At 53.8% G+C, this 25471-nt stretch overlaps 1 protein-coding gene across 2 annotated transcripts in view; it reads left to right on the top strand.

The window, feature by feature from the left end:
- Positions 1-25471, top strand: part of BOP1 (BOP1 ribosomal biogenesis factor) — a 99214-nt gene that overhangs the window by 443 nt on the left and 73300 nt on the right. Inside the window, exons 1-3 of one of the 2 annotated variants that reach the window (XM_032125561.1) lie at positions 1439-1680; positions 7292-7462; positions 24525-24635. In XM_032125561.1, coding sequence (XP_031981452.1) covers positions 1672-1680; positions 7292-7462; positions 24525-24635 — 291 coding nt within the window. In that variant the 5' untranslated portion in view covers positions 1439-1671. Of the gene's footprint in view, positions 1-1438; positions 1681-7291; positions 7463-24524; positions 24636-25471 lie in introns of those variants that run through there. The other variant, XM_032125550.1, reaches the window with a different exon arrangement.

The following is a 25471-nucleotide window of genomic DNA, read 5'->3' as shown; positions in this document are numbered from 1 at the left end:
CGGGCCCGTCCATGGCCGCGGCCCTCACGGCGGAGGCGGGAAGGGCTCGGGGGGACCCCGGGAGGGAGCGAGGGAGGGTTAAAAAGGGCGGGAAGGGCCGGGAGCGGCGGGAGCGGCCGCAGCGGCGGAGCGCGGCATGGCCGCCGCCATCTTGGGGGGGGCGGTGTGAGGGGGAGGCGCGCGGCGCATGCGCGGCCACGCCCACAGGGTGCGGGACACGCCCACTGCGCGGTGGGGGCGGGAGGGGCGGGGCTTTGGGGCGAGGACACGCCCCTGGGTGAGATAGCCACGCCCCTGGGTGAGAGAGCCACGCCCCTGGGTGAGATAGCCACGCCCCTGGGTGAGAGAACCACGCCCCTGGGTGAGAGAGCCACGCCCCTTGGTGAGAGAACCACGCCCCTGTGTGAGATAGCCACGCCCCTTGGTGAGAGAACCACGCCCCCTGCGTGAGAGAACCACGCCCCCTGCGTGAGAGAACCACGCCCCTTGGTGAGAGAACCACGTCCCTGTGTGAGATAGCCACGCCCCTGGGTGAGAGAGCCACGCCCCTGGGTGAGAGAGCCACGCCCCTGGGTGAGAGAGCCACGCCCCTGGGTGAGAGAACCACGCCCCTGGGTGAGAGAACCACGCCCCTGGGTGAGATAGCCACGCCCCCTGCGTGAGATAGCCACGCCCCCTGCGTGAGAGAACCACGCCCCTGGGTGAGAGAACCACGCCCCTGGGTGAGAGAACCACGCCCCCTGGGTGAGAGAGCCACGCCCCTGTGTGAGATAACCACGCCCCTTGTGTGAGAAAGCCACGCCCCTGTGTGAGAGAACCACGCCCAGCCCCATCTCTGATGAGGGCTTTGGTGGGAGGACACGCCCCCTTTGTGAGATAACCACGCCCCTTTGTGAGATAACCACGCCCCCTTTGTGCTGTAACCACACCCAGTCCCATCTCTGATAAGGGCATTAGAGCGAGGACACGCCCCTTGTGTGATAACCACGCCCAGCTCAGGCTTTGATAAGGGGCTTATGGTGAGGCCACGCCCCCTTGTGCGATAACCACGCCCCCCGCACTGTGGCCACGCCCAGCCAGGTCTCTGATAAGGGCTTTAGGGTGAGGACACGCCCCTGCTCACCTGGCCACGCCTCCTCCCCACAGGGACACGCCCCCTCACACCTGCCCACAGGGACACGCCCCCTCACACCTGGCTACCCTCTGGGCATTTTTGGCGATCCCTGGGCGTGGCTCTCCCAGGGACACGCCCCAAAGGCGTAGCCCCGCCCCTTTTTTCACGACCACGCCCCTTTCCCATTGTGGACAGCTGCCGCAGGCCACGCCCCCTCGCTCAAGCCACGCCCCCTCTCTCAAGCCACGCCCCCTCCGTGCCGCTCACGCTGCGTTTGGCGCCGCTGCGCGCATGCGCGCGTCCGGGGGCGCGGCCGCTCCTGCGCATGCGCGCTCGGCTTTTGCGCTTTCCCGCCGCGCCTCTCCCTTCCCGTTATCGTTCCCGCTTCCCGTTATCGTTCCCGTTATCTTTTCTCGTTCCCGTTATCGTGCCCTCCTCAGGAGTGGCATTCCCGCCGTCGGTAGCGGCGCGGGGAAGGCGGAAGAGCGGTGGGCGGGGGCGTGGCCGCACCTCTGACCCGCGCCCACGTGTTCGGCGGCGCACGCGGAGCCGCCAGCATGGAGCAGGTCCGGGGGTGACCGGGGAGGGGGACACACGCAGGGGGTTGTCATGGCAACGGGGAGCGAGGGGGACACTCACGGGATTGCCGTGGCAACGGGCAGGGGGCTGGGCTGGTCCCGGTGAGGGGGGACCGGGATTTGGGAGGGGGTCTGGCCTGGTCCCCGTCAGGGGGAAACCGGCTGTGAGGGGGGTTCTGGCCTTGTCCTAAGGGGGACCCGGCAGTGAGAGGGGATTTGGCCTCCTGAGGGGGGGACCCGGCAGTGAGGGGTCCGGCCTGGTGTCGGTGAGGGGGATCCCGGCAATGAGGGGGTTCTGGCCTTGTTGTGAGGGGTAAAACCCATAATATGGAGGAGTTTGGGTTCCTGAGGGGGAAACCCGGCCCTGTCATGGGGTGTGGGGACCCGGCAATGGGGGGGCGTCCAGCCTGGTCTCTGTGAGGCGGAACCCGGCAGTGAGGGGGTTCTGGCCTTGTCCTGAGGGGTAAAACCCCTAATATGGAGGAGTTTGGGTTCCTGAGGGGGGACCCAGTAATGGGGGCGGTCCAGCCTGGTCTCTGTGAGGGGGAAACCCAACAGTGAGGGGGATCTGGCCTTGTTGTGAGGGGGAAAACCCCTAATATGGAGGAGTTTGGGTTCCTGAGGGGAAAAACCCTCAATATGGAGGAGTTTGGGTTCCTGAGGGGGGACCCAGCAATGGGGGGGTCCAGCCTGGTCTCTGTGAGGGGGAAACCCAACAGTGAGGGGAGGTTTGGGTTCCTGAGGGGGAAAACCCATAATATGGAGGAGTTTGGGTTCCTGAGGGGGAAAACCCATAATATGGAGGAGTTTGGGTTCCTGAGGGGGAAAACCCGTAATATGGAGGAGTTTGGGTTCCTGAGGGGGAAAACCCATAATATGGAGGAGTTTGGGTTCCTGAGGGGGAAAACCCATAATATGGAGGAGTTTGGGTTCCTGAGGGGGAAAACCCGTAATATGGAGGAGTTTGGGTTCCTGAGGGATAAAACCCTTAATATGGAGGAGTTTGGGTTCCTGAGGGGGAAAACCCATAATATGGAGGAGTTTGGGTTCCTGAGGGGGAAAACCCATAATATGGAGGAGTTTGGGTTCCTGAGGGGGAAAAACCCTTAATATGGAGGAGTTTGGGTTCCTGAGGGGGAAAACCCATAATATGGAGGAGTTTGGGTTCCTGAGGGGTAAAACCCATAATATGGAGGAGTTTGGGTTCCTGAGGGGTAAAACCCATAATATGGAGGAGTTTGGGTTCCTGAGGGGGGAAAACCCTTAATATGGAGGAGTTTGGGTTCCTGAGGGGGAAAACCCATAATATGGAGGAGTTTGGGTTCCTGAGGGGGAAAACCCATAATATGGAGGAGTTTGGGTTCCTGAGGGGGAAAAACCCTTAATATGGAGGAGTTTGGGTTCCTGAGGGGGAAACCCCATAATATGGAGGAGTTTGGGTTCCTGAGGGGTAAAACCCATAATATGGAGGAGTTTGGGTTCCTGAGGGGGAAAACCCTTAATATGGAGGAGTTTGGGTTCCTGAGGGGTAAAACCCATAATATGGAGGAGTTTGGGTTCCTGAGGGGGGAAAACCCTTAATATGGAGGAGTTTGGGTTCCTGAGGGGTAAAACCCATAATATGGAGGAGTTTGGGTTCCTGAGGGGGGAAAACCCTTAATATGGAGGAGTTTGGGTTCCTGAGGGGGAAAACCCGTAATATGGAGGAGTTTGGGTTCCTGAGGGGTAAAACCCATAATATGGAGGAGTTTGGGTTCCTGAGGGGTAAAACCCATAATATGGAGGAGTTTGGGTTCCTGAGGGGTAAAACCCATAATATGGAGGAGTTTGGGTTCCTGAGGGGTAAAACCCATAATATGGAGGAGTTTGGGTTCCTGAGGGAGGAAGACCCTTAATATGGAGGAGTTTGGGTTCCTGAGGGGGAAAACCCATAATATGGAGGAGTTTGGGTTCCTGAGGGGAAAAACCCTTAATATGGAGGAGTTTGGGTTCCTGAGGGGTAAAACCCGTAATATGGAGGAGTTTGGGTTCCTGAGGGGGGAAAACCCCTAATATGGAGGAGTTTGGGTTCCTGAGGGGGGAAAACCCATAATATGGAGGAGTTTGGGTTCCTGAGGGGTAAAACCCATAATATGGAGGAGTTTGGGTTCCTGAGGGGGTAAAACCCATAATATGGAGGAGTTTGGGTTCCTGAGGGGGAAAACCCATAATATGGAGGAGTTTGGGTTCCTGAGGGGGGAAAACCCATAATATGGAGGAGTTTGGGTTCCTGAGGGGTAAAACCCTTAATATGGAGGAGTTTGGGTTCCTGAGGGGTAAAACCCATAATATGGAGGAGTTTGGGTTCCTGAGGGGTAAAACCCATAATATGGAGGAGTTTGGGTTCCTGAGGGGTAAAACCCATAATATGGAGGAGTTTGGGTTCCTGAGGGGAGAAAACCCATAATATGGAGGAGTTTGGGTTCCTGAGGGGAGAAAACCCATAATATGGAGGAGTTTGGGTTCCTGAGGGGGAAAACCCTTAATATGGAGGAGTTTGGGTTCCTGAGGGATAAAACCCATAATATGGAGGAGTTTGGGTTCCTGAGGGGGAAAACCCTTAATATGGAGGAGTTTGGGTTCCTGAGGGGGAAAACCCTTAATATGGAGGAGTTTGGGTTCCTGAGGGGGAAAACCCTTAATATGGAGGAGTTTGGGTTCCTGAGGGGGGAAAACCCATAATATGGAGGAGTTTGGGTTCCTGAGGGGGAAAACCCTCAATATGGAGGTGTTTGGGTTCCTGAGGGGGGACCCAGCAATGGGGGGGTCCAGCCTGGTCTCTGTGAGGAGGAAACCCAACAGTGAGGGGAGGTTTGGGTTCCTGAGGGGTAAAACCCTTAATATGGAGGAGTTTGGGTTCCTGAGGGTGAAAACCCTTAATATGGAGGAGTTTGGGTTCCTGAGGGGTAAAACCCATAATATGGAGGAGTTTGGGTTCCTGAGGGGTAAAACCCTTAATATGGAGGACTTTGGGTTCCTGAGGGAGAAAACCCTTAATATGGAGGAGTTTGGGTTCCTGAGGGGTAAAACCCATAATATGGAGGAGTTTGGGTTCCTGAGGGGGGAAAACCCATAATATGGAGGAGTTTGGGTTCCTGAGGGGGAAAACCCATAATATGGAGGAGTTTGGGTTCCTGAGGGGGGAAAACCCATAATATGGAGGAGTTTGGGTTCCTGAGGGGGGAAAAACCCTTAATATGGAGGAGTTTGGGTTCCTGAGGGGGAAAACCCCTAATATGGAGGAGTTTGGGTTCCTGAGGGGGAAAACCCATAATATGGAGGAGTTTGGGTTCCTGAGGGGTAAAACCCATAATATGGAGGAGTTTGGGTTCCTGAGGGGTAAAACCCATAATATGGAGGAGTTTGGGTTCCTGAGGGCTAAAACCCATAATATGGAGGAGTTTGGGTTCCTGAGGGGGAAACCCCATAATATGGAGGAGTTTGGGTTCCTGAGGGGTAAAACCCATAATATGGAGGAGTTTGGGTTCCTGAGGGGGGAAAACCCATAATATGGAGGAGTTTGGGTTCCTGAGGGGTAAAACCCATAATATGGAGGAGTTTGGGTTCCTGAGGGGGAAAACCCATAATATGGAGGAGTTTGGGTTCCTGAGGGGGAAACCCCATAATATGGAGGAGTTTGGGTTCCTGAGGGGGGAAAACCCTTAATATGGAGGAGTTTGGGTTCCTGAGGGGGAAACCCCATAATATGGAGGAGTTTGGGTTCCTGAGGGGGGAAACCCATAATATGGAGGAGTTTGGGTTCCTGAGGGGGGAAAACCCTTAATATGGAGGAGTTTGGGTTCCTGAGGGGTAAAACCCATAATATGGAGGAGTTTGGGTTCCTGAGGGGTAAAACCCATAATATGGAGGAGTTTGGGTTCCTGAGGGGTAAAACCCATAATATGGAGGAGTTTGGGTTCCTGAGGGGAGAAAACCCATAATATGGAGGAGTTTGGGTTCCTGAGGGGGGAAAACCCATAATATGGAGGAGTTTGGGTTCCTGAGGGGGAAAACCCATAATATGGAGGAGTTTGGGTTCCTGAGGGGTAAAACCCTTAATATGGAGGAGTTTGGGTTCCTGAGAGGGGAACCCGGCCCTGTCCTGGTGAGGGGGACCCAGCAATGGGGAGGGGGCTCCAGCCTGGTCTCTGTGAGGGGGAACCCAGCAGTGAGGGGGTTCTGGCCTTGTTGTGAGGGGAAAAACCCCTAATATGGAGGAGTTTGGGTTCCTGAGGGGGAAAACCCCTAATATGGAGGAGTTTGGGTTCCTGAGGGGGAAAACCCCTAATATGGAGGAGTTTGGGTTCCTGAGGGGTAAAACCCATAATATGGAGGAGTTTGGGTTCCTGCGGGAGAAAACCCATAATATGGAGGAGTTTGGGTTCCTGAGGGGGGAAAACCCGTAATATGGAGGAGTTTGGGTTCCTGAGGGGGGAAAACCCATAATATGGAGGAGTTTGGGTTCCTGAGGGGAGAAAACCCTTAATATGGAGGAGTTTGGGTTCCTAAGGGGGAAAACCCTTAATATGGAGGAGTTTGGGTTCCTAAGGGGGAAAACCCTTAATATGGAGGAGTTTGGGTTCCTGAGGGGTAAAACCCTTAATATGGAGGAGTTTGGGTTCCTGAGGGGTAAAACCCATAATATGGAGGAGTTTGGGTTCCTGAGGGGGAAAACCCATAATATGGAGGAGTTTGGGTTCCTGAGGGAGAAAACCCTTAATATGGAGGAGTTTGGGTTCCTGAGGGGTAAAACCCATAATATGGAGGAGTTTGGGTTCCTGAGGGGTAAAACCCATAATATGGAGGAGTTTGGGTTCCTGAGGGGGAAAACCCATAATATGGAGGAGTTTGGGTTCCTGAGGGGGAAAACCCATAATATGGAGGAGTTTGGGTTCCTGAGGGGGGAAAACCCATAATATGGAGGAGTTTGGGTTCCTGAGGGGTAAAACCCATAATATGGAGGAGTTTGGGTTCCTGAGGGGGTAAAACCCATAATATGGAGGAGTTTGGGTTCCTGAGGGGGGAAAACCCTTAATATGGAGGAGTTTGGGTTCCTGAGGGGGTAAAACCCGTAATATGGAGGAGTTTGGGTTCCTGAGGGGGGAAAACCCATAATATGGAGGAGTTTGGGTTCCTGAGGGGGAAAACCCCTAATATGGAGGAGTTTGGGTTCCTGAGGGGGGAAAACCCATAATATGGAGGAGTTTGGGTTCCTGAGGGGAGAAAACCCTTAATATGGAGGAGTTTGGGTTCCTGAGGGGGAAAACCCATAATATGGAGGAGTTTGGGTTCCTGAGGGGTAAAACCCATAATATGGAGGAGTTTGGGTTCCTGAGGGATAAAACCCCTAATATGGAGGAGTTTGGGTTCCTGAGGGGGGAACCCAACCCTGTCCTGGTGAGGGGGACCCAGCAATGGGGAGGGGGTGTCCTCCTGGTCCTGAGGGGGGTCCCAGCTCCGTGGGGGTCTCTGTGTTGGTTCGGGTGGCCCTGCCGTGGTTTGGGGGTGCCCCTTTTTGTGCCCCTTCCCCGTTGTGACCCCGCTGTGCTTCCCCTTCCAGCCCAGCCCCGCCGGAGGCAGCGAGGAGCTGTCAGAGAGCGAGGAAAGCGTTTATTCCGGGCTGGAGGATTCGGGAAGTGACAGTGAATCCTCCGGGAATGAGGAGGAAGTGGAGGAGGAGGACGAGGAGGAGGAAGAAGCCCCTGGAAGCCCCTCGGCCCCCCAGCCCCAGGTAAGGACCGTGCCTGTGATCCCAGGCTCCCTGAGATTCCTTGGCGTTCTCTGGCCTCCCAAAATCCGGGAGTGGAGAGGCCGGGTGGGGGCTGATCCCGGGAGAAAAGTGGGATTGAAGGGATCCAGGAGGGATCCAGGGCGGGATCTGCTGGCAGGGAACAGGGACAGGAGCAGAGGGAGAGGCCTCAGGGTGGGATTTTTGGGAATATCCCCCTGGAAAGGGCTGCCCAGGCTGGGAGCAGGTTTAAGGAATTCCTGCCCCTTTTTTCCAGGTTTAAGGAATTCCCTGCTTTTTCCAGGTTTAGGGAATTCCTGCTCTTTTTTCCAGGTTTAAGGAATTCCCGGGGTTTTCCAGCTTTAAGGAATTCTCTGGATTTTCCAGGCTTAGGGAATTCCCAGGGTTTTTTCCAGGTTTAACGAATTCTCTGGATTTTCCAGGCTTAGGGAATTCCCAGGGTTTTTTCCAGGTTTAAGGGATTCCTGCTGCTTTTTCCAGGTTTAAGGAATTCCCGGGGTTTTCCAGGTTTAAGGAATTCCTGCCCCTTTTTCCAGGTTTAAGGAATTCCCAGGGTTTTTTCCAGGTTTAGGGAATTCCCTGCTTTTTCCAGGTTTAAGGAATTCCCTGGGTTTTTTCCAGGTTTAGGGAATTCCTGCCCCTTTTTTAGATTTAAGGAATTCCCTGCTTTTTCCAGGTTTAAGGAATTCCCAGGGTTTTTTCCAGGTTTAGGGAATTTCCTGCTTTTTCCCAGGTTTAAGGAATTCCCGGGGTTTTCCAGCTTTAAGGAATTCCCTGCTTTTTCCAGGTTTGAGGAATTCCCTGGTTTTTTTTCCAGGTTTAGGGAATTCCCTGGATTTTCCAGCTTTAAGGAATTCCCAGGGTTCTTTCCGGGTCTAGGGAATTCCCTGGGGTTTTTCCAGCTTTCAGGAATTCCCAGGTTTTTTCCCAGCTTTAAGGAATTCCCTGGATTTCGCAGCTTTCAGGAATTCCCAGGGGGTTTTTCCCAGCTTTCAGGAATTCCTGCCCTATTTCAGATGGAAGCAATTCCCAGCTTTTTCCATTCCCCGCCCTTTCCCAGCTCTCAGGAATTCCCTGCCTTTTCCCGGGATTTCCCCCCCCCCCCCCCCCAGGCGGATCCCGGCCTCTGCCACCATTCCCAGCATTCCCCTGGGAAAATTCCCACTTTTCCCTTCGCCCCGCCGTGGAATTTTCCCGGAATTTCCCCAAGTCCCACCTCCAATCCCTTTTTTTCCCCCCCGGAGCTTCCTTCTGTGCCGTGGTTTTCCCGTTGGAGTTGGGCTTTTCCAGGCAGGAATTCCCGGGGTGAGCTCCAGCCCCATCCCGCTGGATTTGCTCCGGGTTATCCCTGTCCTGCTTTTCCAGGCTCCGTTCTCCCGGGGCAGCTCCAGGTGGGATTTTCGGGAATGTTTCCCCTGGCAACGGCCGGAATTCCTGGAAATTCCGGGCTGGAGCGGCCATTCCCGGCTGGAATCGCCATCGCTGGGGGGGTGGGATGGGAGCAGGGCCGGGATTGGGGATCCCCATTCCCAGGATTTGTGGGATGGGATCAGGGCCGGGATTTGGGATTTTGGGGGAATTTTTGGGGAATTTTGGGGATTTTTTTGGGGATTTTTGGGGATTTTTTTGGGATTTCCCATCCCTGTGGGATTTGGGATGGGATCAGGGCTGGGATTTGGGGATCCCCATTCCCAGGGTTTTGGATTTTGGAGATTTTTGGGGATTTTTTTGGGATTTTTTTGGGAATTTTGGGCATTTTTTGGGATTTTTTTGGGATTTCCCATCCCTGTGGATTTGGGATGGGAGCAGGGCCAGGATTTGGGATCCCCATTCCCAGGATTTCCCATCCCTCTGGAATTTGGGATTGGGATGAACTGGGGGGCTCCCAGGGCTTTTCCCACCTCAGCCATTCCCTGCTCCCGAAATCCCAGAGCTGCCATTCCCGAATTCCCAGAGCTGCCATTCCCGAAATCCCAGAGCTGCCATTCCCGAATTCCCAGAGCTGCCATTCCCAAAATCCCGCAGCTGCCATTCCCGAAATCCCAGAGCTGCCATTCCCGAAATCCCAAATTCCCAGAGCTGCCATTCCCGAAATCCCGAATTCCCAGAGCTGCCATTCCCAAAATCCCAGAGCTGCCATTCCCGAATTCCCAGAGCTGCCATTCCCGAAATCCCAAAATCCCAGAGCTGCCATTCCCAAATTCCCAGAGCTGCCATTCCCAAATCCCAAAATCCCAGAGCTGCCATTCCCAAAATTTTCAGGGGTTTTTTAGGGAATTTTTGGGGGTCCTTTTAGGGAATTTTGAGGGGTTTTTTAGGGAATTTTCAGGGTTTTTTTAGGGAATTTTTAGGGGTCCTTTTAGGGAATTTGGAGGGATTTTTAAGGGATTTTTCAGGGGTTTTTTTTAGGGAATTTTCAGGGGTTTATTAAGGAATTTTGAGGGGTTTTTTAGGGAATTTTCAGGGGTTTTTAGGGAATTTTCAGGGGTACTTTTAGGGAATTTTGAGGTTTTTTTTAGGGAACTTTGAGGGGTTTATCAGGGAATTTTCAGGGTTTTTTTGGGAATTTTTAGGAGTCCTTTTAGGGAATTTTCCGGGGTTTTTTAGGGAATTTTCAGGGTTTTTTAGGGAATTTTCAGGTTTTTTTAGGGAATTTTCAGGGGGGTTTTAGGGAATTTTCAGAGTTTTTTAGGGAATTTTGAGTGGTTTTTTAGGGAATTTGGAGGGGTCCTTTTAGGGAATTTTCCGGGTCTTTTTAGGGAATTTTGAGGGGTTTTTTTAGGGAATTTTGAGGGTTTTTTAAGGGATTTTTCAGGGGTTTTTAGGGAATTTTCAGGGATTTTTTTAGGGAAATTTGAGGGGTTTTTTAGGGAATTTTCAGGGAGTTTTTAGGGAGTTTTGAGGTTTTTTTTAGGGAATTTTCAGGGTCTTTTTTTAGGGAATTTGGAGGGTTTTTTCAGGGAATTTTCAGGGGTTTTTAGGGAATTTTGAGGGGTTTTTTAGGGAATTTTCAGGGATTTTTTTAGGGAATTTTCAGGAGTTTTTTAGGGAATTTTCAGGGGGTTTTTTAGGGAATTTTGAGGGTTTTTTAGGGAATTTTCAGGGTGTTTTATGGAATTTTGAGGGGCTGGGGAGGGCCTTGGCATAAAGGCTGCAGGGGCAGGAGCCAGGGAACGGCTTCCCCATGGAATTTCGGGATCTTGGGAAGCCATTCCCGCCCGCCAGCGAATTCCCAGAGAATCCCTGGAACAATCCCGGCAGCATCCCGGCATTCCCACGCCCTGCTCAGCACAAGGAATTCCGTGGCTTCATCCCGGATTTCTTCCCAAGCCCTGGCGTGGGATTGGAATTCCCAAAAAGTCGCTGTGGAGCTGGAATTGCTGCCATTCCCGAAATCCCAGAGCTGAGGGCAGGTGGAGAGGAGAAATCCTGGATTGCAGGGCTGGAAGTTTGGGAATGCTGGGTGCCAGGCTGGAAATTTGGGAATGCTGGCTCCCTGCTGCTCCTTGGAGCCGGGGCTTTTCCATATGGAAAAAGGGATTTCGGGTGTGGGGGCCCTCAGGAGCCATCCCAAACAATCCTGGAATTCCGCTTGGGAAAGAGCCGAGGGATCCAGGGAAATCCTGGAGCTGCCAGAGCCGGGGGAATTCCAGCCGGGATTTGTTCCTGGTTTTTCGTTTTTTCCAGCTCTTCCCGGTGCGGGCTCTGAGGGGCGACATTCCCTCACATTCCCTGACATTCCCTGATATTCCCTGGAATTCCCACACGTTCCCTGACATTCCCTCACATTCCCTGGAATTCCCTCACATTTCCTGGAATTCCCACACATTCCCTGACATTCCCAGATTCTGCTGGAGCCATTCCGGCCCTGTCCTGGGATGCTCCCAAACTTTTCCAGGCTCTTCCCAGACTGTTCCAGGCTCTTCCCAAACTTTTCCAGGGCCGTTCCCACAGCTCCCACACCAATTCCAGGCTCTTCCCAGAGCTCCCAAACTTTTCCAGGGCTTTTCCCAGAGCTCCCAAAGCTCTCCAGGGATGCTCCCAGACTTTTCCAGGATTGTTCCACGGCTCCCAGACTTTTCCTGGCTCTTCCCAGACTTTTCCAGGCTCTTCCCAGAGCTCCCACACCAATTCCAGGCTCTTCCCAGAGCTCCCAGAACACTCCAGGGATGCTCCCAAACTTTTCCAGGGCCATTCCCAGAGCTCCCAGACTTTTCCAGGCTCTTCCCAGAGCTCCCAGACTGTTCCAGGGCTCTTCCCAAACTTTTCCAGGCTCTTCCCAAACTTTTCCAGGGCCATTCCCAGAGCTCCCAAAGCTCTCCAGGGATGCTCCCAGACTCTTCCAGGATTGTTCCACACCTCCCAGACTTTTCCAGGCTCTTCCCAGACTTTCCCAGGACTCTTCCCAGAGCTCCCAGACTTTTCCAAGCTATTCCCAGAGCTCCCACACCAATTCCTGGCTCTTCCCAGAGCTCCCAGGCTGTTCCAGGGCTCTTCCCAAACTTTTCCAGAGCTCTTCCCAGAGCTCCCAAACTGTTCCAGGGCCATTCCCAGAGCTCCCAAATCTCTCCAGGGATGCTCCCAGACTTTTCCAGGATTGTTCCACACGTCCCAGACTGTTCCAGGGCTCTTCCCAAACTTTTCCAGGGCCATTCCCAGAGCTCCCACACCAATTCCAGGCTCTTCCCAAACTTTTCCAGGCTCTTCCCAGAGCTCCCAGACGTTTCCAGGCTCTTCCCAGACTTTTCCAGGCTCTTCCCAGACTTTTCCAGGGCCATTCCCAGAGCTCCCACACCAATTCCAGGCTCTTCCCAGAGCTCCCAGGCTTTTCCACGGATGCTCCCGAACTTTTCCAGGGCCATTCCCAGAGCTCCCAGACTTTTCCAGGCTCTTCCCAGAGCTCCCCCTTTTCCCCAGGGCCGCTCCCAGAGCTCCCAAACTTCTCCTCCCTTTTCCCGGCCCCACTTTAGGCTCTTCCCCACCTTTTTTCTGGGATACCGGGATCCGCCTCCCTCCCCCTCTGGAAAACCCTCCTGAGGGGCTGCCGGGTGAAATTTGGGAATTTTTGGTGGGAGAGGAGCGGCTTTGGCTCGGGAATCGCAGCCCCAGGAGAGGCTCCTGGAGTGGGATCCGAGCGGGATCCGAGCGGGAAAAGTGGGAAAAGCGGGATCCGAGCGGGATCTGAGCGGGAAAAGTGGGATCTGAGCGGGATCTGAGCGGGAAAAGCGGGATCCGAGCGGGATCCGAGCGTGATCCGAGCGGGATCCGAGTGGGAAAAGCGGGATCCGAGTGGGATCTGAGCGGGAAAAGTGGGATCTGAGCGGGATCTGAGCGGGAAAAGCGGGATCCGAGCGGGATCCGAGCGTGATCCGAGCGGGATCCGAGTGGGAAAAGCGGGATCCGAGTGGGATCTGAGCGTGATCCGAGCGGGATCCGAGCGGGATCTGAGCGGGATCCGAGCGGGAAAAGCGGGATCCGAGCGGGATCCGAGCGGGATCCGAGCGGGAAAAGCGGGATCCGAGCGGGATCTGAGCGTGATCCGAGCGGGATCCGAGCGGGAAAAGCGGGATCCGAGCGGGATCTGAGCGTGATCCGAGCGGGATCCGAGTGGGAAAAGCGGGATCCGAGCGGGATCCGAGCGGGAAAAGCGGGATCCAAGCGGGAAAAGCGGGATCTGAGCGGGAAAAGTGGGATCTGAGCGGGAAAAGTGGGATCTGAGTGGGATCTAAGCGGGATCCGAGCGGGAAAAGTGGGATCCAAGCGGGATCCGAGTGGGATCTGAGCGGGAAAAGTGGGATCTGAGTGGGATCTGAGCGGTATCTAAGCGGGATCCGAGCGGGAAAAGCGGGATCTGAGCGGGAAAAGTGGGATCTGAGCGGGATCTAAGCGGGATCCGAGCGGGAAAAGTGGGATCCAAGCGGGATCCGAGTGGGATCTGAGCGGGAAAAGCGGGATCCGAGCAGGGAATAGGGGGCTCCGAGCGGGATCCGAGCGGGAATAGCGGGATCCGAGCGGGATCCGAGTGGGAAAAGCGGGATCCGAGTGGGATTTGGGATTTGGGAATGTTGGGATTTGGGAATGTTGGGAGGGGGAAGGGTTGGGGGTTTTTTTGGGGGGGGGGGGTCAGAGTTTAAAGGGATTTTTGGGAGTGTCCGGAATTGTTTGGCGCCCTCTGGTGGAGCGTGGTGCCACAATTCCTGGCCAAAATTCCCAGGGAATATTGTGGAAAAGCCAGGATTTATTGTGGAAAAGCCGGGTTTTAGTGTGGAAAAGCTGGAATTTCTTAATGGAAAAGCCAAGGTTTTTTATGGAAAAGCCGGGTTTTTAAGGTAAAGCCGGGATTTATTGTGGAAAAGCAGGAATTTCTTACTGGAAAAACTGAGTTTTTTAAGGAAAAGCGGGATTTTTTTTAATGGAAAAGCCAGGATTTATTGTGGAAAAAGCAGGAATTTCTTACTGGAAAAGCCGATTTTTTTTAAGGAAAAGCCAGGTTTTTCTGGAATGTCAGGGGGTTCTATTGTGGAAAAGCCGGGATTTATCGCGGAAAAGCCGGGATTTATTGTGGAAAAGCCGGGTTTTTAAGGAAAAGCCGGGTTTTTATGGAATGTCAGGGTTTTTTAGGGAAAAGCTGGGATTTCTTAATGGAAAAGCCGATTTTTTTTAAGGAAAAGCCGGGATTCACTGTGGAAAAGCCGGGATTTATTGTGGACAAGCCGGGATTTATTGTGGAAAAGTTGGGTTTTTTAAGGAAAATCCGTTTATTTTATGGAAAAGCCGGGGGTTTTTTATGGAAAAGCCGGGATTTATTGTGGAAAAGCCGGAATTTCTTAATGGAAAAGCAGATTTTTTTTATGGAATAGCCGGGTTTTTATGGAAAAGCTGGGATTTAGTGTGGAAAAGCAGGAATTTCTTACTGGAAAAGCCGAGTTTTTTTAAGGAGAAGCCGGGATTTATTGTGGAAAAGTGGGATTCTTTAAGGAAAAGCCGGGTTTTTCATGGAAAAGCCGGGATTTATTGTGGAAAAGCTGGGATTCCTTAATGGAAAAGCCGGGTTTTTATGGAGAAGCTGGGTTTTTAAGGAAAAGCCGGGTTTTTCTTGTGGAAAAGCTGGATTTTCTTGTGGATAAGCCGAGTTTTTTAAGGAAAAGCCGGGTTCTATTGTGGAAAAGCAGGAATTTCTTACTGGAAAAGCCGAGCTTTTTAAGGAAAAGCCGGGTTTTTTAAGGAAAAGTGGGATTGTTTTTAAGGAAAAGCCGGGATTCAGTGTGGAAAAGCAGGAATTTCTTACTGGAAAAGCAGAAGTTTTTGAAGGAAAAGCAGAATTTTGAATGGAAAAGCCGGGTTTTTGTGGAATGTCAGGGGTTTTTATGGAAAACCAGGAATTTCTTAATGGAAAAGTCGGGTTTTTTATGGAAAACCAGGAGTTTCTTAATGGAAAAGCCGGGATTTAGTGTGGAAAAGCTGGAATTTCTTAATGGAAAAGCCGATTTTTTTTAAGGAGAAGCCGGGATTTATTGTGGAAAAGTGGGATTTTTTAAGGAAAAGCCGGGTTTTTATGGAAATGCAGGTTTTTAATGGAAAAGCCAGGGTTTTTCTAAGGAAAAGCTGGGATTTATTGTGGAAAAGCAGCGTTTTTTTAAGGTAAAGCCGGGTTTTTATGGAATGTCAGGGGGTTTTTATGGAAAACCAGGAGTTTCTTAATGGAAAAGCCGGGATTTAGTGTGGAAAAGCAGGAATTTCTTAATGGAAAAGCCGATTTTTTTTAAGGAGAAGCCGGGATTTATTGTGGAAAAGTGGGATTTTTTAAGGAAAAGCCGGGTTTTTATGGAAAAGCAGGAGTTTCTTAATGGAAAAGCCGGGTTTTTATGGAATGTCACGAGTTTTTATGCAAAAGCTGGAATTTCTTAATGGGAAAGCCGGGTTATTTAAGGAAAAGCCGAGTTTTTTATGGAAAAGTAGAGTTTTTTAAGGAAAAGCCGGGTTTTTATGGAATGTCAGGACTTTTAATGGAAAAGCCGGGCTTTATTGTGGAAAAGCTGGGTTTTTATGGAATGTCAGGGGTTTTTTATGGAAAAGCTGGAGTTTCTTTATGGAAAAGCCGGGTTTTTGAAGGAAAAGCTGGGTTTTCATGGAAAAGCCGGGATTTATTGTGGAAAAGTTGGGTTTTTAAGGAAAATCCGTTTTTTTTTATGGAAAAGCCGGGGGTTTTTTATGGAAAAGCCGGGATTTATTGTGGAAAAGCAGGAATTTCGTAATGGAAAAGCAGAATTTTTTTATGGAAAAGCTGGGATTTAGCGTGGAAAAGCTGGAATTTCTTAATGGGGAAAGCAGAATTTTGAATGGAAAAGCCAGGTTTTTATGGAATGTCAGGGGTTTTTATGGAAAAGCAGGAATTTCTTCATGGAAAAGCCGAGTTTTTGAATGAAAAGCCGGGTTTTTAATGGAATGTCAGGGTTTTTTATGGAAAAGCTGGGATTCCTTAATGGAAGAACAGATTTGTTTTAAGGAAAAGCCGGGATTTATTGTGGAAAAGCCGGGGGGTTTTTTTCCTGTGGAAAATCAGATTTTTATGGAAAAGCCGGTCGTTCTTACAGACTGAGCCAAACTGGGCCAGACTGGGCTAAATGGGGCCAGACTGGGCCAAACTGGGCCAAACTGATCCAGACTGAGCCAAACTGGCCCAAACTGGCCCAAACTGACCCAAACTGATCCAAACTGGCCCAAACTGATCCAAACTGGCCCAAACTGGCCCAAACTGATCCAAACTGATCCAAACTGACCCAAACTGGCCCAAACCGACCCAAACTGATCCAAACTGGCCCAGACTGAGCCAAACTGGCCCGAACTGATCCAAACTGGCCCAAACTGGCCCAGACTGATCCAAACCGACCCAAAGTGGCCCAAACTGACCCAAACTGACCCAAACCGACCCAAACCGACCCAAACTGATCCAAACTGATCCAAACTGACCCAAACTGACCCAAAGTGGCCCAAACTGGGCCAAACTGATCCAAACTGGCCCGAACTGGCCCAAACCGACCCAAACTGATCCAAACTGGCCCAAACTGATCCAAACTGGCCCAAACTGACCCAAACTGATCCAAACCGACCCAAAGTGGCCCAAACTGACCCAAAGTGGCCCAAACTGACCCAAACCGACCCAAACCGACCCAAACCGACCCCAAACTGACCCAAACTGACCCAAACTGACCCAAACTGATCCAAACTGACCCAAAGTGGCCCAAGCTGGCCCAAACTGACCCCAAACTGACCCAAACTGATCCAAACTGACCCAAAGTGGCCCAAACTGGGCCAAACTGATCCAAACTGGCCCGAACTGATCCAAACTGGCCCAAACTGGGCCAGTCTGAGCCAAACTGGGCCAGACTGAGCCAAACTGGGCCAGACTGATCCAAACTGATCCAAACTGATCCAAACTGACCCAAACTGGCCCAAACTGATCCAAACTGGCCCAAACTGGCCCAAACTGACCCAAACTGATCCAAACTGGCCCAAAGTGATCCAAACTGACCCAAGCTGATCCAAACTGACCCAAACTGATCCAAACTGGCCCAAACCGACCCAAACCGACCCCAAACTGACCCAAACCGAGCCCAAACTGACCCCAAACTGACCCAAACTGACCCAAACTGATCCAAACTGACCCAAACTGGCCCAAACTGACCCCAAACTGACCCCAAACTGACCCCAAACTGACCCAAACTGACCCAAACCGACCCAAACCGACCCAAACTGATCCAAACTGATCCAAACTGATCCAAAGTGAGCCAAACTGATCCAAAGTGGCCCAAACTGACCCAAAGTGGCCCAAACTGACCCAAACCGACCCAAACCGACCCCAAACTGACCCAAACTGACCCAAACTGACCCAAACTGGCCCAAACCGACCCAAACCGGCCCAAACCGGCCCAAACTGGGCCAAACTGGCCCCAAACTGACCCAAACTGACCCCAAACTGACCCCAAACTGACCCAAACTGACCCAAACCGACCCAAACTGATCCAAACTGACCCAAACTGACCCAAACTGACCCAAACTGGCCCAAACCGACCCAAACTGATCCAAACTGATCCAAAGTGAGCCAAACTGATCCAAACTGGCCCAAACTGGCACAAACTGACCCAAAGTGGCCCAAACTGACCCAAACCGACCCAAACCGACCCCAAACCGACCCCAAACTGACCCAAACCGGCCCAAACCGGCCCAAACCGACCCCAAACTGACCCCAAACTGACCCAAACTGGGCCAAACTGGGCCAAACTGACCCAAACCCACTCAAACTGACCCAAACCCACCCCAAACCCACCCCAACCGCTCCAAACCGGGCCAGCAAAGCCGGCAACGCTCCCGATCCGGCCCCTCCGGATCCTTCCCCGGCCCCCGCTCACGGGAAGGGGGGGAGCGAAGGGAAAGGGGGAAACCCAACTCCAGCCCCATCCCAGCGCCAAAAACCTGGGAAAAAACTTATCCAGAGCTCCCTGCGGAAAATCCCCGGCTCCGTGCAAGGGCGGCCTTTGTTTGCCCGGTAATCCCATCCCTTTGCCGGCCGGGATTTGCCGGCCCGATCCCACCCGGTGCGGATTTTACGGCTCCCGCCGGGAACGTTTGCCTGGAGCTGCTTTAACAATCATTCCCAAAAATCCGGCCCCGGAGCCGATCCCGCTCCGAGGGGGACTCCGGAAAGGGGGGGGGGGGGAAGGGGTTTTGTGTTTTTCCAGGGAAAGTTCCGGAGCGGTGCCCAGGAAAAAAAACGGGATTTGGGAATTGGGGGCAGCTCAGGGGATTCGGGAATTGAGGGCGGCCAGACCAGTTTGGCCCAGTTTGGCTCAGTCTGGCCCAGTCTGGCCCAGTTTGGCTCAGTCTGGCCCAGTTTGGCTCAGTTTGGCCCAGTCTGGCCCAGTTTGGCTCAGTTTGGCCCAGTCTGGCCCAGTCTGGCCCAGTTTGGCTCAGTCTGACTCAGTCTGGCCCAGTCTGGCCCAGTTTGGCCCAGTCTGGCCCAGTCTGGCCCAGTTTGGCCCAGTTTGGCTCAGTCTGGCCCAGTTTGGCCCAGTCTGGCCCAGTTTGGCCCAGTCAGGCCCAGTTTGGCTCAGTCTGGCTCAGTCTGGCCCAGTTTGGCTCAGTCTGGCCCAGTTTGGCTCAGTTTGGCCCAGTCTGGCCCAGTTTGGCTCAGTTTGGCCCAGTCTGGCCCAGTCTGGCCCAGTTTGGCTCAGTCTGGCCCAGTCTGGCCCAGTTTGGCCCAGTCTGGCCCAGTCTGGCCCAGTCTGGCCCAGTTTGGCCCAGTTTGGCTCAGTCTGGCCCAGTTTGGCCCAGTTTGGCCCAGTCTGGCCCCGTTTGGCTCAGTCTGGCCCAGTTTGGCCCAGTTTGGCCCAGTCTGGCCCAGTCTGGCCCAGTTTGGCTCAGTCTGGCCCAGTTTGGCTCAGTCTGGCCCAGTTTGGCCCAGTTTGGCCCAATCTGGCCCAGTTTGGCTCAGTCTGGCCCAGTTTGGCCCAGTTTGGCCCAGTCTGGCCCAGTCTGGCCCAGTTTGGCTCAGTTTGGCCCAGTCTGGCCCAGTCTGGCCCAGTCTGGCCCAGTTTGGCTCAGTCTGACCCAGTTTGGCCCAGTCTGGCCCAGTTTGGCCCAGTCTGGCCCAGTTTGGCTCAGTCTGGCCCAGTTTGGCTCAGTCTGGCCCAGTCTGGCCCAGTTTGGCCCAGTCTGGCCCAGTCTGGCCCAGTCTGGCCCAGTTTGGCCCAGTTTGGCTCAGTCTGGCCCAGTTTGGCCCAGTTTGGCCCAGTCTGGCCCCGTTTGGCTCAGTCTGGCCCAGTTTGGCCCAGTTTGGCCCAGTCTGGCCCAGTTTGGCTCAGTCTGGCCCAGTTTGGCTCAGTCTGGCCCAGTCTGGCCCAGTTTGGCCCAGTCTGGCCCAGTTTGGCTCAGTCTGGCCCAGTTTGGCCCAGTCTGGCCCAGTTTGGCTCAGTTTGGCCCAGTCTGGCCCAGTCTGGCCCAGTCTGGCCCAGTTTGGCTCAGTCTGACTCAGTCTGGCCCAGTCTGGCCCAGTTTGGCCCAGTCTGGCCCAGTCTGGCCCAGTCTGGCCCAGTCTGGCTCAGTCTGGCCCAGTTTGGCCCAGTCTGGCCCAGTTTGGCCCAGTCTGGCCCAGTTTGGCTCAGTCTGGCCCAGTTTGGCCCAGTTTGGCCCAGTCTGGCCCAGTCTGGCCCAGTTTGGCTCAGTTTGGCCCAGTTTGGCCCAGTCTGGCCCAGTCTGGCCCAGTTTGGCCCAGTCTGGCTCAGTCTGGCCCAGTTTGGCCCAGTTTGGCTCAGTCTGGCCCAGTTTGACCCAGTTTGGCCCAGTCTGGCCCAGTCTGGCCCAGTTTGGCTCAGTTTGGACCAGTTTGACCCAGTCTGGCCCAGTCTGGCCCAGTCTGGCCCAGTCTGGCCCAGTTTGGCCCAGTCTGGCCCAGTTTGGCTCAGTCTGGCTCAGTCTGGCCCAGTTTGGCCCAGTTTGGCTCAGTCTGGCCCAGTTTGGCTCAGTTTGGCCCAGTCTGGCCCAGTTTGGCTCAGTTTGGCCCAGTCTGGCCCAGTCTGGCCCAGTTTGGCTCAGTCTGACTCAGTCTGGCCCAGTTTGGCCCAGTTTGGCCCAGTCTGGCCCAGTCTGGCCCAGTCTGGCCCAGTTTGGCCCAGTTTGGCTCAGTCTGGCCCAGTTTGGCCCAGTTTGGCCCAGTTTGGCTCAGTCTGGCCCAGTTTGGCCCAGTCTGGCCCAGTGTGGCCCAGTTTGGCTCAGTCTGGCTCAGTTTGGCTCAGTTTGGCCCTGTTTGGCTCAGTTTGGCCCAGTTTGGCTCAGTTTGGCTCAGTCTGGCTCAGTCTGGCCCAGTTTGGCCCAGTTTGGCCCAGTTTGGCTCAGTCTGGCCCGGTCTGGCCCAGTTTGGCCCAGTTTGGCTCAGTCTGGCCCAGTTTGGCCCAGTTTGGCTCAGTCTGGCCCAGTTTGGCCCAGTCTGGCCCAGTTTGGCTCAGTCTGGCCCAGTTTGGCCCAGTTTGGCCCAGTTTGGCTCAGTCTGGCCCAGTTTGGCCCAGTCTGGCCCAGTCTGGCCCAGTTTGGCTCAGTCTGGCCCAGTTTGGCTCAGTTTGGCTCAGTTTGGCCCAGTTTGGCTCAGTTTGGCTCAGTCTGGCCCAGTTTGGCTCAGTTTGGCTCAGTTTGGCCCAGTTTGGCTCAGTTTGGCCCAGTCTGGCCCGGTCTGGCTCAGTCTGACTCAGTCTGGCCCAGTCTGGCCCAGTTTGGCTCAGTCTGGCCCAGTTTGGCTCAGTTTGGCCCAGTTTGGCCCAGTTTGGCTCAGTTTGGCTCAGTCTGGCTCAGTCTGGCTCAGTCTGGCCCAGTTTGGCCCAGTTTGGCCCAGTTTGGCTCAGTCTGGCCCACTTTGGCTCAGTTTGGCCCAGTCTGGCCCAGTTTGGCCCTAAAAAAACAGTCAAAATTCCCTAAAAAGCCATCAAAATTCCCTAAAAAAACCCTGAAAATTCCCAAAAAACCCCTCAGAATTCCCAAACCCCCCTGGCTCCTGCCCCTGCAGCCTTTATGCCAAGGCCCTCTCCAGCTGTGCTGGAAAAACCTCTGGAAAAGGCCCTGGAAGGGGCTCGGGGCTCTCCTGGAATTCCGCTGCTCCCCCTGCTCATTCCCAGCTCATTCCCAGCACATTCCCAGCACATTCCCAGTTCATTCCCAGTTCATTCCCAGTTCATTCCCAGCTCATTCCCAGCTCATTCCCAGTTCATTCCCAGCACATTCCCAGCCCATTCCCAGCTCATTCCCAGCACATTCCCAGTTCATTCCCAGTTCATTCCCAGCACATTCCCAGCTCATTCCCAGTTCATTCCCAGCCCATTCCCAGCACATTCCCAGCTCATTCCCAGCTCATTCCCAGCCCATTCCCAGCCCATTCCCAGCTCATTCCCAGCTCATTCCCAGCTCATTCCCAGCACATTCCCAGCACATTCCCAGCTCATTCCCAGTTCATTCCCAGCCCATTCCCAGCTCATTCCCAGTTCATTCCCAGCCCATTCCCAGCTCATTCCCAGTTCATTCCCAGCTCATTCCCAGTTCATTCCCAGCCCATTCCCAGCCCATTCCCAGCTCATTCCCAGCACATTCCCAGCTCATTCCCAGCACATTCCCAGCCCATTCCCAGCTCATTCCCAGTTCATTCCCAGCCCATTCCCAGCTCATTCCCAGCCCATTCCCAGCCCATTCCCAGCTCATTCCCAGTTCATTCCCAGCCCATTCCCAGTTCATTCCCAGCCCATTCCCAGCCCATTCCCAGCTCATTCCCAGCCCATTCCCAGCCCATTCCCAGCTCATTCCCAGTTCATTCCCAGCTCATTCCCAGCTCATTCCCAGCTCATTCCCAGTTCATTCCCAGCCCATTCCCAGCCCATTCCCAGCCCATTCCCAGCTCATTCCCAGTTCATTCCCAGCTCATTCCCAGCTCATTCCCAGCTCATTCCCAGTTCATTCCCAGCCCATTCCCAGCTCATTCCCAGCCCATTCCCAGCCCATTCCCAGCTCATTCCCAGTTCATTCCCAGCTCATTCCCAGTTCATTCCCAGCCCATTCCCAGCTCATTCCCAGCCATTCCCAGTTCATTCCCAGCTCATTCCCAGCTCATTCCCAGCCCATTCCCAGTTCATTCCCAGTTCATTCCCAGTTCATTCCCAGCCCATTCCCAGCCCATTCCCAGCTCATTCCCAGTTCATTCCCAGCTCATTCCCAGTTCATTCCCAGCCCATTCCCAGCCCATTCCCAGCTCATTCCCAGTTCATTCCCAGCTCATTCCCAGTTCATTCCCAGCCCATTCCCAGCCCATTCCCAGCCCATTCCCAGCTCATTCCCAGCACATTCCCAGTTCATTCCCAGTTCATTCCCAGTTCATTCCCAGCCCATTCCCAGCTCATTCCCAGTTCATTCCCAGTTCATTCCCAGCTCATTCCCAGCCCATTCCCAGTTCATTCCCAGTTCATTCCCAGTTCATTCCCAGCCCATTCCCAGCTCATTCCCAGCTCATTCCCAGCACATTCCCAGCTCATTCCCAGCCCATTCCCAGTTCATTCCCAGCTCATTCCCAGCCCATTCCCAGCCCATTCCCAGCCCATTCCCAGCTCATTCCCAGCTCATTCCCAGCACATTCCCAGCTCATTCCCAGCACATTCCCAGCACATTCCCAGTTCATTCCCAGTTCATTCCCAGCCCATTCCCAGCTCATTCCCAGCCCATTCCCAGCTCATTCCCAGTTCATTCCCAGCTCATTCCCAGCACATTCCCAGTTCATTCCCAGCCCATTCCCAGCCCATTCCCAGCTCATTCCCAGCCCATTCCCAGCCCATTCCCAGCTCATTCCCAGTTCATTCCCAGCTCATTCCCAGTTCATTCCCAGCACATTCCCAGCTCATTCCCAGTTCATTCCCAGCCCATTCCCAGCCCATTCCCAGCCCATTCCCAGCTCATTCCCAGCTCATTCCCAGCTCATTCCCAGCCCATTCCCAGCTCATTCCCAGTTCATTCCCAGCTCATTCCCAGCTCATTCCCAGCTCATTCCCAGTTCATTCCCAGCTCATTCCCAGCCCATTCCCAGCCCATTCCCAGCCCATTCCCAGCTCATTCCCAGTTCATTCCCAGCCCATTCCCAGCCCATTCCCAGCTCATTCCCAGTTCATTCCCAGCTCATTCCCAGCCCATTCCCAGCCCATTCCCAGCACATTCCCAGCTCATTCCCAGCTCATTCCCAGCCCATTCCCAGCTCATTCCCAGCTCATTCCCAGCCCATTCCCAGTTCATTCCCAGCACATTCCCAGCCCATTCCCAGCTCATTCCCAGTTCATTCCCAGCTCATTCCCAGCTCATTCCCAGCTCATTCCCAGCACATTCCCAGTTCATTCCCAGCTCATTCCCAGTTCATTCCCAGCTCATTCCCAGCTCATTCCCAGTTCATTCCCAGCTCATTCCCAGCCCATTCCCAGCTCATTCCCAGTTCATTCCCAGCCCATTCCCAGCCCATTCCCAGCCCATTCCCAGCCCATTCCCAGCACATTCCCAGCTCATTCCCAGCTCATTCCCAGCCCATTCCCAGCTCATTCCCAGCACATTCCCAGTTCATTCCCAGCTCATTCCCAGTTCATTCCCAGCTCATTCCCAGCCCATTCCCAGTTCATTCCCAGCACATTCCCAGCCCATTCCCAGCTCATTCCCAGTTCATTCCCAGCTCATTCCCAGCTCATTCCCAGTTCATTCCCAGCTCATTCCCAGCCCATTCCCAGTTCATTCCCAGCACATTCCCAGCCCATTCCCAGCTCATTCCCAGCTCATTCCCAGCCCATTCCCAGCTCATTCCCAGCTCATTCCCAGTTCATTCCCAGCTCATTCCCAGCCCATTCCCAGTTCATTCCCAGCCCATTCCCAGCCCATTCCCAGCTCATTCCCAGCTCATTCCCAGTTCATTCCCAGCTCATTCCCAGCCCATTCCCAGTTCATTCCCAGCACATTCCCAGCCCATTCCCAGCTCATTCCCAGCTCATTCCCAGCTCATTCCCAGCTCATTCCCAGCCCATTCCCAGCTCATTCCCAGTTCATTCCCAGCTCATTCCCAGCTCATTCCCAGCTCATTCCCAGCACATTCCCAGTTCATTCCCAGCTCATTCCCAGCCCATTCCCAGCCCATTCCCAGCTCATTCCCAGTTCATTCCCAGCTCATTCCCAGCACATTCCCAGCTCATTCCCAGCTCATTCCCAGCTCATTCCCAGCTCATTCCCAGCCCATTCCCAGCTCATTCCCAGTTCATTCCCAGCTCATTCCCAGCTCATTCCCAGCTCATTCCCAGCTCATTCCCAGTTCATTCCCAGCTCATTCCCAGTTCATTCCCAGCTCTCCCTCGATCCCATTCCCAATCCCTCCCACCTTTCCAGGCTGCTATTCCTGGACTCCTTCCCTTGGAACCAAACATTCCCGGATTTTTTTTTTTTTGGATGGGATCTTGCTGAGCTGGATTTTTCCCTGATTTTTTTTTTTCTCCAGATCCAAGGAATTCCCGGGAAGAGGAAAACCTTGGAAGACGATTCCCCGTTGGAAGGAGAGCGGGATTTGGTTCTCCGGGATGAGTACGAGGAAGACAGCTCCGATGAGGAGGTAGGGATCCCACGGAATTCCTGGAATTTTTTCTCATGGATCGCATGGATTTAGAGCTGGGAAAGGCCTGGAGCAGCTGGGAGAGCTGATCCCGGAAAAAAAAGTGGGATTGAAGGGATCCAGGAGGGATCCAGGGCGGGATCTGCTGGCCGGGAACAGGGACAGGAGCAGAGGGAGCAGCCTCGGGCTGGGATTTTCGGGAATATCCCCCTGGAAAGGGCTGCCCGGGCTGGAATTCCGGGCTGGAGCGGCCATTCCCGGCTGGAATCGCCCTCGCTGGGGGGGTGGGATGGGAGCAGGGCCGGGATTTGGGATCCCCATTCCCAGGATTTCCCATCGCTGTGGATTTGGGATGGGATCAAGGCCGGGATTTGGGGATCCCCATTCCCAGGATTTGCCATCGCTGTGGATTTGGGATGGGATCAAGGCCGGGATTTGGGATCCCCATTCCCAGGATTTCCCATCGCTGTGGATTTGGGATGGGAGCAGGGCCGGGATTTGAGATTTTGGGGATTTTTGGGGTTTTTTTTTGGGAATTTTTGGGATTTTTTTGGGATTTTTTGGGGATTTCCCATCCCTGTGGATTTGGGATGGGAGCAGGGCCGGGATTTGGGATTTTGGGGATTTTTTTGGGGTTTTTTGGGAATTTTGGGGATTTTTTGGGGGATTTTTGGGGATTTTTTTGGGGATTTCCCATTGCTGTGGATTTGGGATGGGATCAGGGCCGGGATTTGGGATTTTGGGGATTTTTGGGGTTTTTTTTTGGGAATTTTGGGGATTTTTTTGGGATTTTTTGGGGATTTCCCATCCCTGTGGATTTGGGATGGGCTCAGGGC

Source organism: Corvus moneduloides, chromosome 1, assembly GCF_009650955.1.
Source record: "Corvus moneduloides isolate bCorMon1 chromosome 1, bCorMon1.pri, whole genome shotgun sequence".
In the NCBI taxonomy this organism is placed as follows: Eukaryota; Metazoa; Chordata; class Aves; order Passeriformes; family Corvidae; genus Corvus; species Corvus moneduloides.
The sequence above is the reverse complement of the archived record's forward strand: the minus strand, read 5'-3'. Positions and strand labels throughout refer to the sequence as shown.